General features: G+C 35.7%; 1 protein-coding gene across 1 annotated transcript; it reads right to left on the minus strand.

Annotated features, from left to right (window-relative positions):
• Window positions 1–477: 477 nt before the first annotated feature.
• On the minus strand, window positions 478–2,443 carry LOC133521261 (protein Asterix). Its single transcript, XM_061856127.1, has 4 exons — window positions 2,283–2,443; window positions 2,085–2,196; window positions 930–1,045; window positions 478–635 (listed from the first exon to the last, which is right to left on the minus strand). The coding sequence occupies exons 2-4, from the start codon at window positions 2,194–2,196 to the stop codon at window positions 537–539; spliced, it is 327 nt and encodes a 108-aa protein (XP_061712111.1). The 5' UTR covers window positions 2,283–2,443; the 3' UTR covers window positions 478–536.
• Window positions 2,444–15,468: the final 13,025 nt, after the last annotated feature.

Here is a 15,468-nt window from a genome sequence, read left to right on the forward strand (position 1 = left end):
ACAGGACAGAGCACACACACAGACACACAGAGCTACGAGAGCATCATACTATCATTGTTGACGCTAGTACTAGCACCCAAAGAAAGGGAAGAGTAGTTTCTTTTTTCTTACTTACTGACAAGTTGTGTTTGCCAGACTATATTATACATTCACCTATGACTAAACATAGTTGAACCCTATGATCTGACGTTGAACCGTTTTTGAGTTTTCCCTTATGAAGCTGCAGACTTGCGGACAGAGCCTTTCATCATTGGACGTATATTGGACGCTATAATACGTAAATATTATTTTTTACAAAGAAAAATATAGATAGATGACTACAGGCAGTCTTACAGTCTTATCTAAAACTCACAAGTGGCTTTTCGGTGAAGGAAAACATCGAATATAATGATTGATGAGGAAACCGATGCAAGGAGGGGAGGTGTTAAAAATATGACTTTAGAAACTACCTTCATTTTTAAAGAAATATTATTAAAATTCAAATCATAATCTTTATTTCAATATAATAAAACAAATAATATATTACAATAGTTCACTTAAGTGGTGAGGGCAGCCCATGGTGGTGACATTGGCTGAGGATTCTGCAGGTATGACATGACCACGGCTGATATTGACAGCATGAAGGAGCTAACAATCTGAAACAATTGTCCACAATTGATTTAAAAAAAAATGCAACATGCTAGGGGTGTTTATTTCGTATTGGAAATGGGGCGATTGGCACTGAAAATGTTAACTTTGACACTCAAGCTTTTAGCTTCGTTTTTATAATAATATTAATCACTGATATACCTTGCAAATGAAAAAAAAATATATATATTTTTAGGACTTACTAACACACAGAACATTCTGCTGTAACTAAATTTACATGCATAATCCATCAAGCTACAATGAAAGCTTTAATTTTAAATGGTTATAAACTTAATAAGCACCTGTTTAGTATCATCAGAAACCCTGGAGTTGGCGAAGCTAATGCTGGAGCAGAACACAGCAGTCCATGCACACCATTTCAGCCGCATCATGAGACCGCACATGGAGAACACCATACCTTAAATAAGATATTGAAATTGAGCCAAGTTCATAGTAATTTTTTTTAGTCTGTTTTAACTAAGTTGAATCATCATAGATGGAATTTTTGCCACAAATTGTTGAATGTTGATTTGAAATTTACTAAATTACCATAATAAAGTTATAATTTCCACAACTCAAATATCTAAGACATATTTACGTAGGTATGCCACCTGAAAGCTAGCTATCTGACCTGTAGCAATAAAGTATGGGGATATTTATTTAAGATTCCACGGCAAGCTCGGCCGAATTTCACCTTCCTATACAAAACAGAGCTTCATTCTTATTTTAAAACTATGTGTTGGATTTTAATGAAACTTTGCACATACAATGCCATGAGGTATATCTCGGGCTGAAATTAGTTTATATTGCTCCGTGATATTGGAGGCTACACATACTAATTACAGCCCTAGATATACCCTATCCTATTGTTAGTACAAATTTTCAGAGCAATCTAGCTAGTTGTTTTAAAATGAAAGTTTTACGTTACATTTGTATGAAGAACCGAGCTTGCTGGGGACCCTTAAACAAAATATGTAGTGTAGAGGTACTAAATCCTACATATATCAAAGATATAGGGTTGACAGGGCACACTGATAGCAAGTAATTTTTCTAATTAGCACTATTGTTCAAGCTGCTGGTGAGTCATGAAGGGAAAACTCTCCATTGCTATTTGATAACTGATTTTATATCAACCCAACAGTCTAATCATGCAATCAAAAATTCATTAATGCATGAAATTAATACAATATGCACACCCACAATACCTGCAGGAAATAAACTACCAACTATTTAAATTATTATGTGAGATGTTAAATGTCCTTCAGTTCAACTGATTCTGTCTTGTCATATGTCTTTTTGAGGTCATTAACAGCCAGTCTTACATATTCTTAACTATTATTTATGCTCACAAAACGAATCTCCAACAAATGTATCTTCAAAGTCAGAAATTACACTAAATGAAGTAATGGTAATGAAGTAAGTATATCATAAGTTTATGGCTTTTATTGTGGTCATACCCAAAATGTTCATATAGTCTGTGGTGAGATCCTCAGCAGGAGCTGATGACGGCGGTGGCGGCTTGTAGCGACGCTCGCGGTCAGCTCTGCGTGGATCCGATGTCAATTGCATCTGAAATCAGTACAATTAAATCGTATTATGGAGGCCCTTTCCACCTTGTTGAATTAAAATCGGGAACAGATAACTTCACATCTTACCTTTTGGAATTTGAGGATTGGCCCACAAATAATTAAAATGTAATAAAACCTGGATAACACAAAAACAAATAAATATAACTTTAAATCTCTTTAATTTTTTTTTTTCATTACTGATTGTAAAACCTGTAGCATATAAATAATCTTGTCATGAAATTGATGAAATGTCAATGTCATCGTATTTATGTCATGGCGACAATTGCAGTGTTGCCAGGTCCAATCTGACAAAACCAGAAGATACATGTCCTAAAAACCACTAAAAACCAGGAGATTTGAAATAAAAATCAGTAGACAAAATTTACTCCAAAATTTTTTACAAAATGCATGTAATATTTTTGTTATTCCTCGGTTTATTCATTTTATGATTTATTTTCATCATTTTTATTCACTGAAAAGGGCTAATATTGTATTCTTAAGTAATATTGATTCAGAGTATATGACTCTGGCAATTTGTATGGAAGATTGATTCTTCCAGCCAACGTTTTGCAAATTTTCTGCCATTTTCTATCGACAAAATGGCCAGTGGTATAACTTTACTCTTTAAAATTTGCTCATAACTTGGTTTCTTTTAGGTATTTTTTTACAGGGTTATAGACTTATTACTCCTATCCTCGTAAGGCCCAAGGTCTTACCTATAGGACTTATTCAGTTCGATGAAATTTAAATCATATTCAATTGGAACAGAGTTGCATTGGCTTTGTTTCATTAAATTTTCAAACAAAATAAAATCAACTGTATTCCCTGCACTATAGGTTCAAATTCTAGTGGCAAATTTAGGATTTTTCATTTCAATGGCTGGGCCTTAGGAGGCTATTAGATCCACACGATTGCCGGGTATTTGCAATCGGGGCCCGATGACTATTGCAAGGGTCGTTTTCCGCTTCACGAAATATCAGAACATCGTTAAGAATATTTTAAATGTAAAAACGGAAACGATCCTTGCATCGGGCCCAACGTCGGGCCCGTTCACAAGTGTGGATCCAATAACCACTATACTATAGTATAATTACTAGAGATGTGCCGACTAGTCGCCGACTAGTCGGGAAAGCCGACTATCCGGCCACATTTATAGTCGGCGACTAGTCGGCGACTAGTCGGCAAAATGAGCCGAATAGTCGGCTGCCTAGATCTTCCAAAAAAATAAGGAAATAAAATAAAAAAACCACCATACTCGAAGTGTTTGCCGATTTACCCAGTCCACCTCGCGAAATAAGTACTTGGCATTGATTACACTTCACTTTACTTGAATCATCTTCAACATCGTCAAAAAATGTCCACACGCGTGATTTTCTTTTAGTCATAATGTTTATAAAGATCACTACTTGTTTATTTAAACTTTTAAACAACAATTACGATTCGTTATGTATGTTTTTCTAATAATAACACACCGGAGCAACAAGTGAATCGGAAAGGTAAACAAAACTAGTCAAAACATGAAAACGCAACCACGTGCGGCAGCGAATCAGGCGACCCGAACGTTTCCGATTACGCCCGAACTTAGGCGAAGACCATAGTCGGCTACGCCGACTAGTCGGCCGACTAGTCGGCCACCTGACTGCCGACTAGTCGGCTAGTCGGCTAGTCGGCCAAAACCGTAGTCGGCACATCTCTAATAATTACTAGTTGCCTCACTCAGAGATATAGACATAAAGAAACAACCGAAGATCAAACTGAATTTTTAAATTATGAAACCCATTGCACCATTCCATATCTTATTATGTAGGTACTTAGGAAACTTAGTTTCCTTCCATATTACATTACAAAAGAAAAATAAATCTTTTTGATTCTACATCGCGTCGGTTTCTTTCAGAAGCTGTGGCATAGATGTTGTATATATTATAGTATCTTATACCTTTAAACGAGTCATTCTTGTATATATATATATATTTCTGTGATCTCGGAAACGGCTCTAACGATTTCGCTGAAATTTGGTATATGGGGGTTTTTACGGTTTTTTGGGTTTGGTTTAGTTGTAGTAGTAGTTCATGCGTTTTTCTTTCGACGCAGAATATGGTTGCTAATTTCGTGTTGCCGGCCACTGTCCGTCTGGTCCAGCTGGTTAAAACGCGGACGGCTAGTAACGAGAGTAACGTGTTACGGGTTCGAATCTCGCCCGGTGACTAACTTTTGTTATTTTTTATATGTTCAAGTTAATATATAATTTTTTAATTTTTATTGTTTTAGACAAGTTTAATTTATTAAAAAAATGTAGTTAATGTTTGAGATAACAACATACATTTCTCATAAAATATGTCTAACATTTACCTATACTGATTACGTGAATAAGATTTATGCTTTCGAGTTTTTATTTTATTGAGACTTATGAAGCAATAGTGCAAATTTTAAATAGTTTCTAGGGTAGTTTTTGTGACACCATCTCTCGGATAATGACATAAAAACTAACTACGATGCCTCGCGCAATGCGTATTGACCTAAATTGAACCATAGCTCACGAGCTATGTAATAAGAGAAATTGACAATAGATGGCGTTACTCTGTGACAAGTGCTGTAAAGTTGAGATTACGAATATCGAAAAAACAAACAAATTAATGTGGATAACATCACAAGTAAGTAGCTAAAGCACTTTTGTTATGGAAATCAGAAACAACGCAGGTAGCACAAACACCCAGACCTGAGACAATGTAGAAAAGCGACATCTTGAAAACCTATCAGAAATATCTATGGTATGTTTAGCTGTGATAGTCTTCGGCAAAGAATGTAATACTCACTAAGAGGTCTTAGGGCACTTCTCTGACCCGAGCGTATTGTGTGACTTTGGTGGCCCAATTTTTTTTAATTATATTTTAATTATTGCCCTTTCATTCTGAAAAAGGACCTAAATAAAAAAAAGTAAGGAAAGCCTTCATGTGATCATATCAGTTTTTAGGATCACTGAAATCAAAAACCTGATCTACACAGAAATCGATTGTAAATAATAATAATTGACAGTTCACATTTTACCTTAAAAACCTATCAGATAATAATAATTGTCAGTTCACATTTTACTTTTTAAGTTTCTGTAGATTACCAAAGAGCATATAATCACTACGTGTAGATTACGAGTATCACCTAAACATCACCATACGAGGGTTGCTACTTATATATCCGGAAAAAAAAAACAAACAAAGTTACACGGCTGAAAATGGTTTTATTGTTTTTCAAAGTATTCCCCTTGATGATCTATAAATAGAGTTGTTTCGCGTGACGTATGACAGCTGGCATTGTCATGATGAAGCATGATGCTTCGTCGCTGGTTAGTTTTACGAATTTGTTCAAATACTTCCGGTAAGCAAATGGTCGTGTACCAATCTGAATTAACCGTTTTACGGTTTTCTAGTGGCACTGTAGCTACATGGCCATTAATACCGAAGAAGCATGCCACCATTTGTTTCAATGTACTTTTTGCACGAGTAACTTTCGTAGGGTTCGGCTCATTTTGAAACACCCATACCGTTGATTGTTGCTTCGTTTCGGGATCGTATGCATAGATCCAGGATTCGTCACCTGTATAGATGTTATAAACGGCCTTTGAGTCACCACGGTTATATTTTTTTAACATTTTATTGCACCATTCGACGCGAGCATCTTTTTGCTCCTTAGTTAAGTTGTGCGGCATCCAACGCGAACAAATTTTTTTTACAGCTAAATGATCATGTAATATGCTATTAATGCTAGTCATAGAAATACCCAGAGTCGCCTCTATCTCGCGGTACGTAACATGTCGGTCGTCCATTATAAGTTTTCGCACAGCCTCAATATTTTGTGGTACAACGACCGATTTCGGGCGACCTGCCTTAACTTCGTCCGTAAGCGTACTACGTCCACGATTGAACTCACTAAACCAGTGATACACAGTAGTTTTAGATGGAGCTTAATCACTAAAAGTTGAAGTTAGTTGATCTATGCACTGTTGTTGCGTTAAACCACGCCGAAAATCATAATAAATCATAGCACGAATATTTTCACGAGTGAGTTCCATTCTTGCAGCGAGATGACATTTAAAACCCGTCAAAAACAAAACACTAGCGTTAATAAGAAAGAAAAAATATACCGGCCAGTACTTAAAAAAGTTCAAATTTTACCATGGAGGTCAAATATACTATTTAAGAAGATTGTAATCCCGGTTTCCGGATATATAAATAGCAGCCCTCGTAGCACAGTAACCCTAAGTACTTACATTACATACATAAGTAGGTAAGGTAGGTTTACTACTCGTGCCAAACAACCTTTTACCTAAACCGGTGCATATCCGCATAAAAGCCCCAACAAAATTAATAATGGTAAAAATATGCAAATCCTCTCAATTAGTGTAACTGCTGTAAAAAAAAGTAGAATTCATGTTGGCGGCCAGTCCGCCATTGGTCGGTGGCCGGACTGCGCACGCCCACCGCCCGTGGCGCGCGAGTCCGCTGTTTACATGTGAAATCTTAAATAATACATTTATATTAAAAGTGGACGTTTATATGGCATTAGGTATGATTATAGGTGCATATGGAAATAGGAATATGTTTTCTTATTGTATTGATACATTGAAATTCTAAGTATTCGTTTGCGCAGCTAAATATCAAAGAGTTCTTGATGATTGTAAAAGACAGGTAAAGTCCAAAACAACGTGCCCTTTAGTTTCTGAACCGAATTTATAGGACACTTTCATTTTGGAAATGGAAAATGTCTGGAGATGTATCAGAATATTTTAAATGTGGAAAATTCGCAATTTTGGAAAATTTCCGATGGCACAACAGTACTCCATAAATACTAGAGTAAAACCAAGATAAGTTGACAGCGATGTTGATAGCCCAAACGATGCACGGGTTATTTTAAACGTCAATTTTTTTTATTAAATTATGACGTTTACTTGACACTTACACCGTCTGGGCTATCAAAATCGCTGCCAACTTATCTTGTTCTGACTCTAGGTATGTATTTAGGTACTTTGCTAAGAAGTATGAATTATACTATCTACATATATTTTTCAATGAAATTCAACAGTCATAATTGTCAATGTAAATAGTTATTTGTACAACAAGAGAGCAAAGTTTGATATTTCTTTGAGTTTTCATTTTGAGTCCCGTGCAAGCCAAAGATTCTAATTTAGCGTAGTAAGGGTCTACACGATACACACGGGGTAGCACACGAGATTAAATAACTTTGATCTCCTTTAGCACAACAAAACTTTTCACATCAGCAGTGAGAATATATTTGGAAGATAAAAATACACCTTGAAAAAATCTAATCCCTCTTCATCACTATTTCACTCATGTTTTTTTAAGGTATTCTAACAATTAAGTTTAATTACCGCATAAAACAAAACGAAAGTAAATGAAAGGGACAAAGAGAATAGAATCCAAGTATTTCTCACTTGTATTAGGCCCTGCGCGTTGAAATAACATTCGAATATAAAGGTCACTTGAATGTAATTTTTTCTCACTCCGTGAGCATAATGCGATTTTGCTCACTGTTTTTAAGTAGCAAAGCACCCTTGTTCAAGCTGATAAGGTGAATATTACTTTTACGTTGAATCTGAACATCATAGGCCATAATTAACATAAAAGTTTTAAAAATCTAAGATACTTACCTAAATGTCAAAATTCAAATAAAAAAATGATTTTCCTTTAAAATTTGTATTTTGTCAATTTTCGCAATGTTCTTAATGGTTGTTCTGCTATTAGGGGCGGAGACTAATCCAACAAATTAAAAAATAATGAAAATCGGTTCATCCGTTTCGCGAGTAATACCTAAGTATGCTGGAAATAAATACATATTTAGGGACAATCTTACACAGATCGACCTAGGCCCAAACTAAAGCAAATATTGTATTATGGGTACTAGGCGACGATATATATACGTATATAGATAAATACATAGAAAACTCCCTTGACTCAGGAACAAATATCTGTGTTCATCACACAAATAAATGCCTTTACCGGGATTCGAACCGAACACCATCGGGTTCATAGGCAGGGTCACTAGCCACTAGGTCAGACCGTTCGTCGTTGTAACAAACCCTACTTTATTTTATATATTAAGAAGATTAATTATCAGGAACTTAAGTTCTACTTATAGTAACGGAGTCAATAAAATCACGGTTTGACCCAAAATATTATACATGTATCTGGGTCATTCTACTTTTTACTGCAGTTTTTTTCCGATTTCAAAGAATCTTGAAATTTTAATAGGTATTTGTGATGCGTTTTGTTTTAACTTACACTAGCTACAAACATGATATGCACAGAATAGGCCTCAATATTTGTCCCTTGACTTTTTTTTTAGAATTTATAGCCGGGAGTATGCAAACACATAACTATGTTACCGTACTTGTCCTTTTACTAATAGTGACAACTATGTTATTTATAAAAAATATATATAAAAATACGTAAAATGTTTTTACCTTGGTTCCGAGGTATCGTTAGTGCCGCATTAAAATGTGCTTTAATTGATATACAATTAAAAATAATGCATTATTTACAATTATAAAAATCAAATATTTGCTTTCGGCGATAAAAAAACCTGCAATTAAAAGTAGAATGACCCACCTACCTATTCTATCAATCATCATGCGATGAGAACGACAATGACATCAGCCCAGACGCATGTGCCCACACCCAGCCTACACTATGACTTGATAGTGGATTTGAATTGCTTTGGTCACCGTAAATGATCTAAGGCTGATCCAAGCCTAGATTAGTAGGTTCTGTATTTAACTCTGAATAGGAATGACGAAATCGCGTATAGGTGATCAAATACATATACCTATTCTATTATTGAGAGTAACTTAACGGGAACTTTATTCTTTCTAAACTCTTTTCCGAAAATTGTTCTCCGAGATCCGTTATATATAGCCTTTTATCTTAAGCTGAGAAAAGAAGTCAACCTCGAAATGAGTCATAATAAAACGCTTACTGGTCTATATCATCAGATCAGCTTGATGTCATTATAGTATTGCGTTTTCACCGATTTTTTATAAGTACTAATATTAAATTTTAGCTCAATCTGAAACCAACATGTGGTCGAAAAATGGTTTGCAAATGAAGACACAGCACATACTTGTATCGAAAAGTATAAGGACAACCAAAGTGTCATATTTTTAAACAGGCAATTGTAAGTATTAGGAATTTGTGTTATTCTTGAATATAATTTGAAAATATTTGTTAGCATATTGTGCAGTCAGTACTTACGTCTACTTTTTCTAATTTTTATGAACTCTTCCTACATTTTTCATCACGCCGCGGACAATACTACAGTGGTGGTGTGTGCAAATTTTTCGCCGTTAGTGAACCGTGTTGAACGAGATATTCACACCTGAAACTCTCATAACCTTGCCAAAGTCTCCACCAAGGAAAGTAAATTAGACTAATTGTAGTAATTTTAACCAATAATTCAAGTAAAAACAAGTAACCTTGACTATATTTTTTGCTGCTGCTAAATAATAACCAAGTATGATGCTTTTTATCTGATAAACGTAATACCTAGTTTCAAAAATAAAGTTAGATACTCGTACATGTAAAAAAACCAGAGACTTAAAAAAGAAATTTATTTTAATACCTACCTATTAAAAACACGGTTTAGTTTTGCCGGTTTCGCCGCACATACATATTCTCCACGTGTCTTTCTTGTATTTCATAACAGGTTTCGCAACGTCCTTTGACTAACTCCATGACGTTGCGAAGATTGATGGTATCTCTGAGTTTCTGAAAAACTTCAGTTACTTATCTTGTTTCTCAGTTCTTCTTCTACCTCCTTCCTCTACTACTCTCAGGGTCAAGTGCAAAATGGCGGAGGATTCTGTCTTGTAATGGAACTGGTACTTCATCGCGAATATCTGCTCCACCCTTCCAGTCACGGGAAAACCTTCGTGAAGTCGCTGTATCGCGTTTACAACTACTCGAGCGTTTCTTGGTACAATTCGATCAGGGAATCGCTCTCTGTACACGCTGTGCTATAACGCTCGAATAATGCTAAAATCATGTTCATTAATTTGGGAGCAGTAAAAGTTATTAACCGAGGCATTTTTATAACTTACGATTACTTCTGTATTGAATGACAGACATTGTCAAATCAAAGTTGAAATTAAATTAAAACCATTTAACCATACCAAAGAGTTTGTCACGTTTTGAAACAATGTACCAAACTTTGTGGTGTTTAGACTGTTTAGTTGATTCTCGAAATCAATTTTGGTAATAATTCAATTATCAGGCGAGCTTACTTCCCATCATCTGGTCAGACAAATGAAATACTAAATGATATCATATTAATTATCTTTCTAGTGTTAGGTACTAATATGAAATGCATTTTCAGAAAAGGTGCTATCAAAGTATGTCTATGCTCAGTATTAGGAAACATCACGTCAAGTACTGTTATCGTGACTGATTAAAATGACATTAAGTAGATGAAGTCAGTTCTTTGTTGATAAAAATGATAATATAACAATAAACAACATTTAATATCTTTAACATGCCTAGTAGCAGTCTGTTTACCAAAATAATCATACTCGTAAAACATTAAACGCAGTGTAATACTAACATGTGATTGTTCCTGTAGATATAAGGTAAGTTTGTAAATGCGTACTTAGTATCGATATTCTGGTAACGCAACCATGTTTACAGTACATTGCTGCTGATAAAATTTTCAAAAATTAATTATGGGGTCTCAGTTAAGTGTAACTTAAAAAACACCTTAATTAATGATTACACTAATGAGTTCTATGTCTGGTTTAATTAATCGCCCGTATTAGATTTACACACTGTATAAATTATAAGACTTTGTTTATGCTGTTCTTACGTAACAAACCAGAGTAAAGTAACTATATAACAAATTAATACTGTATAAGTAGACAAGATTTGTACAATATATAATTATTTAAATTATGATTTTTTAATTCGTTTCCTGTCCGAGTGTGGGGCAATGAAGCGTCTTTTCAGGAACCCTTGCTTCCAATATGGGTTTACAACTTCAAAGAAGCACTTGTCATATCATTTTGTATGTACAGTGAACGCCTTAAATACTCAAATTGAGTAGAAAATTCTTAAAAATGATCATTTTAGATTTTTTTTATTTAACAAATAACTTTAAATTAGGTACATATTTTTCTAATATATTAGTTATCCAAAAAACTAGTGGCCCTGGGAGCTGTAGATCTCGCGATAATTTCTGGGATTTTCCAAAAAACGAAACGACAAAAAAACTATCGAGCCTGCTCACAAAATTTTACGAGTTTCTGTTAATGCGACCCACAGAGGAGAACATCCGGTGAATCCGGTCATACGAAAGAATTTTTGCCCAAGCTGAAACGGAAACCTTGGCTAACGCTCGGTCAATTACTGTTTAAAATATATTGATAATGGATAACCACGCCGGGGTGGGTGGTTCTGCTGCGCTTCTTTGGACTTAGGAGTGATATTTATATATGTTTAGGGCTTGTCGCGTCACATGCTCCTTGGGCCTTCTCATTACATGTTCGTACAGTCGCGGACTTTAATTGTTGAGCCATTTAGGATTTAATTTACATTGGACATTTCATAGTGATCGTCAGGATGGCGGGTGGACCTCAGCAAAATTGAACGAAATATTTATAAACATATTGTTTGTTGTGTACCTTCGGTGTGCCTTAGTGTACCTTTAATACAATCCAGTGTACCTCTCCCTAAAACCAGATATTTAACAAAAAAAAGTCCACCCGCCATTCTGACGTCAGCATGGTGGGTGGACCTATGAAATCTTGCATTATTTCAAACAAAATATATGTAGTTAAAATGTACCTTCAGTGTACCACAGTGTACCTTCAATATAAACCAGTGTACCTCTCCCTAAAACGAGATATCTAAAAAAATATGGTCTAATATAACTGCATACTTTTAGTGCAGTATAATGCAAGATTTCATGGGTCCACCCGCCATCCTGACGTCACCGTCAGAATGGCGGATGGACCTTTTTTGTTAAATATTAAATTTTAGGGAGAGGTACACTGGATTGCATTAAAGGTATACTGAGGTACACCGAAGGTACAATATGTTTATAAATATTTCGTTCAATTTTGCTGAGGTACACCCGCCATCCTGACGCTCACCATTTCATACCGCTAGTCTTAACAGCCAAATTAGCTATTGAACCCTAAATTGATCAGACCGTATGGAGAGTTTTTCTTCCATGGGACGGATTTAAAAAATTCATTAATATACTCGTTCCTCACCTTGTCGGTGAGGGCGACACCTCCAGCGCATCTCACCATCTTCGTTTCCGTCGTCGCATGGAACCCTTTTCATGGTTTGTGGTGTGCCACAAAAGTAAATACGATTTGAATTTGTGTAAAATTACCCTTATAACATGAATTTATTTATTTAAATTAGTTTTCTGTGAAGAATCCCGCTCTAAGTCGGCATTCTTTAAAATTCATCCATAGCAAGAAATCATAGCGCAATAAAAACAACATAATTCAACGGAAACATACGTGAAGACATGCAATTATCCAAGCGTGAACCAAGCGTAACGTGCGGGGTAGGGGCGGGTGCTGGCGGGAACAATTAACTAATATGGCGGATTAATTAGCGGATATCTTTTTATTACTATTGTGCTTTCATCGTTATTCATTGTAGCTTGATACTTGATATTTCTATGAAAATATGACGTTTATTATGGTACAGCCACACTTTGTCGCGTCAAAGTCGGTGCTTAGTTAGCTTATTTAGTCGGACTCTCCTCAGCAATTCTTAGGTAATTTCGCAACTTAAAGGCTGCTTTCAAAATCACCAAGATACACAAATAGGAATTCTAACTGCAGGTGTCTGAGGCTAACAAGCGGCGTGCATGGCTACAATTGCACGCTCTTCATTGTGGAAATCAGAGAAATTGAAGCTGGGAATAAAACTCACGAACCCAATCGTGCCTAGCAGCGCACCTTACGATTAGTATAGTGAATATTCTCTACTAGAGTATGATAAAACAATTCGCACGAATCAAACACTTGTCTCTCTGACTACGATGAGTACTTAGGTATGTTGAAACCATCGCATTTTCCACACTCCACCTGCCATTGCCAACGAAACTTCTAATTATTTATTTTATTTTATTTTTTATTTTTATTTATTGAACACAATGCAAGTTTACAGTGTCAGACCAATTCACTTACATGCTAGGAAAACATAAATTATCAAGAATAATAAATTGCTCAGTATCAAAAACATACAAAAATATAAAAATCATGCGCATAAAAATGTCAAAACTAATTCAAATTGTCATTTTACTTACACTCTAATTATGATTAGTTACTTCCTTTCCTCTTCTGTACGGCGGGCATCTGATGTAGATATTGGATCTTTCACAATAATCTCGCTATTATGATATAATTAGATTATAAGTAGGCATGGAAGTCCTTCAAAACCCCTCAATTTATTGGCATTGAAGAAACCTACTTAGCAATGCACCTGCATTATATTTAGTCCCCGCTCATGCTCATTTCCCGATTAGGCATCACGATTCCAAAAACTGATTATGTATTTATTTCGCTGCAATTTATATTTTTTTAATCTGTAGATTCGTTGGTTCTGAATCAGACATGATTGTTGCAAAATTAAGTCAAATTACGTGGTGGGTCTAATTTTATTAGCGATTTGAGTTAATGCTCGTCATTACGAACGGGATCGTCGGGAGGTTAAAACTTTAAAACAATGCTCGGGTGTTATAGGATATTTATTATTTAAATCGTGGTATGAGACGGTATGAGAGTTAAGTATAGACGAGAGTGGCTGGTAATTCGGTAATCAGTGGTTGCAAGTTCACGGCGGGACAAGGTCGTCGGTCCAACGAGATAATTTAGCTTAAGCACCGGCGTCTTGCTGGCGGCTGGCTCCTCAATAGTTCATCGTCATGTTGACCCAATTCCAAGAGCTATGTGACATTAACGGATATTCAAGGGAAGGGTTGTTGACTTTAGAAAATTGACCCTGAGAATTAGAACCTGAATCGTTTAAATCGTTGCTTTGGTTTCATTACGGCCCTGTAAAGATTTCAAATGTTACAATGTTGTTGGGTTTGTAGGGAGGTATATGTAAGTCCTAAAAAAATTGGGAAAAACCAATCTGCTTTCCTTATAAGAATAAGTAAATAACGGTCTTTAGGTAAGTACCTATTTTGTATTCAATCTACCCTTATACAATGAGGGCTCACACATCAATTTTTTAACGTCTTTTTGAAAGGCGAATTTAAGAAAAATGTGTCACGTGCTGTCGTCGAAATCTAGAGGGCGGAGTTCCTAACACTACAATGAGGATCCTGGGGTGCCTAAGGATTCCTAATTCCAGGGTGAGGGTTCCGTTTCCGGGGCCTGCTGCTTGGCAAATTGCTGAAGAAAGGGCCCCGCCGGCAGCCATTGTGAACCGATTGCTGTGACAAAACATTGTTAACATCGTGTAGCCGATCAACTCTTTTGTGTCGTTGCGCACTCCTTAATTATGTGGAACAATGAAAGGGTCATATTTTCTATTTAATTTACAGAGGGCATATACGGCGTGATCTTTTTAGAAAAATGGAATCAAAACTGTGGCATATTCATTATAATTATTATTTGTAAAGCAGGCAGGCAGTTGAAAAAACTGGTAATGCCTGTATCCAGAGTCATCAATGAAGTTTATTGACTACATTTTTTATACTACGTCACGTCGGTGGCAAACAAGCATACGGCCTGCCTGATGGTAAGCAGTCACCGTAGCCTATGGACGCCTGCAACACCAGATATGTGGCATATTTATTGACTCGATATGAACATCGTATTGATGCCATGAATCTGCTAGGTATTTGGCACACATACAATATTTAGGTATTTTGATTCTGCCTAGTGTTAAGTCTTTGTATAGAAGCTTAGGTATACTGTATTATTTACAAAACAAAATAAGCGAGAAACTAACGTACATTTTAATCATCTAACAGTTTTCATAGTAAGGATCTGGTTGCGACGGTCTGATTTGTTTTATTTTTGTTCATTCAACGTCTCATATTGAACTTTCTGTAGTTGCAATTACCTAGTTTTTGGAGTATCCGGGCATTCAGGATGATTTTTACAGATTTATGAAAATAATACGGTCAATGCACTATTTTCTTATCCGCTAACTTCAACGGCAGATTTCAAAGGCTTGTAGAATAAATCACAACTAACTATAGTTATTTATTTAGCATTAGGTATAATAAATGTAAGCAATCT

This window comes from Cydia pomonella, chromosome 9, assembly GCF_033807575.1.
Source record: "Cydia pomonella isolate Wapato2018A chromosome 9, ilCydPomo1, whole genome shotgun sequence".
Lineage (NCBI taxonomy): Eukaryota > Metazoa > Arthropoda > Insecta > Lepidoptera > Tortricidae > Cydia > Cydia pomonella.

Excerpts from the sequence above, each read along its gene's own strand:
- LOC133521261 (XM_061856127.1), bottom strand. The coding sequence starts at position 2,196 with ATGCAATTGACATCGGATCCACGCAGAGCTGACCGCGAGCGTCGCTAC. Across the intron at positions 1,046-2,084 it reads AGACTATATGAACATTTTGG|GTATGGTGTTCTCCATGTGC; the intron begins GTATGACCACAA and ends ATCTTATTTAAG. Across the intron at positions 636-929 it reads TTTCTGATGATACTAAACAG|ATTGTTAGCTCCTTCATGCT; the intron begins GTGCTTATTAAG and ends CAATTGTTTCAG.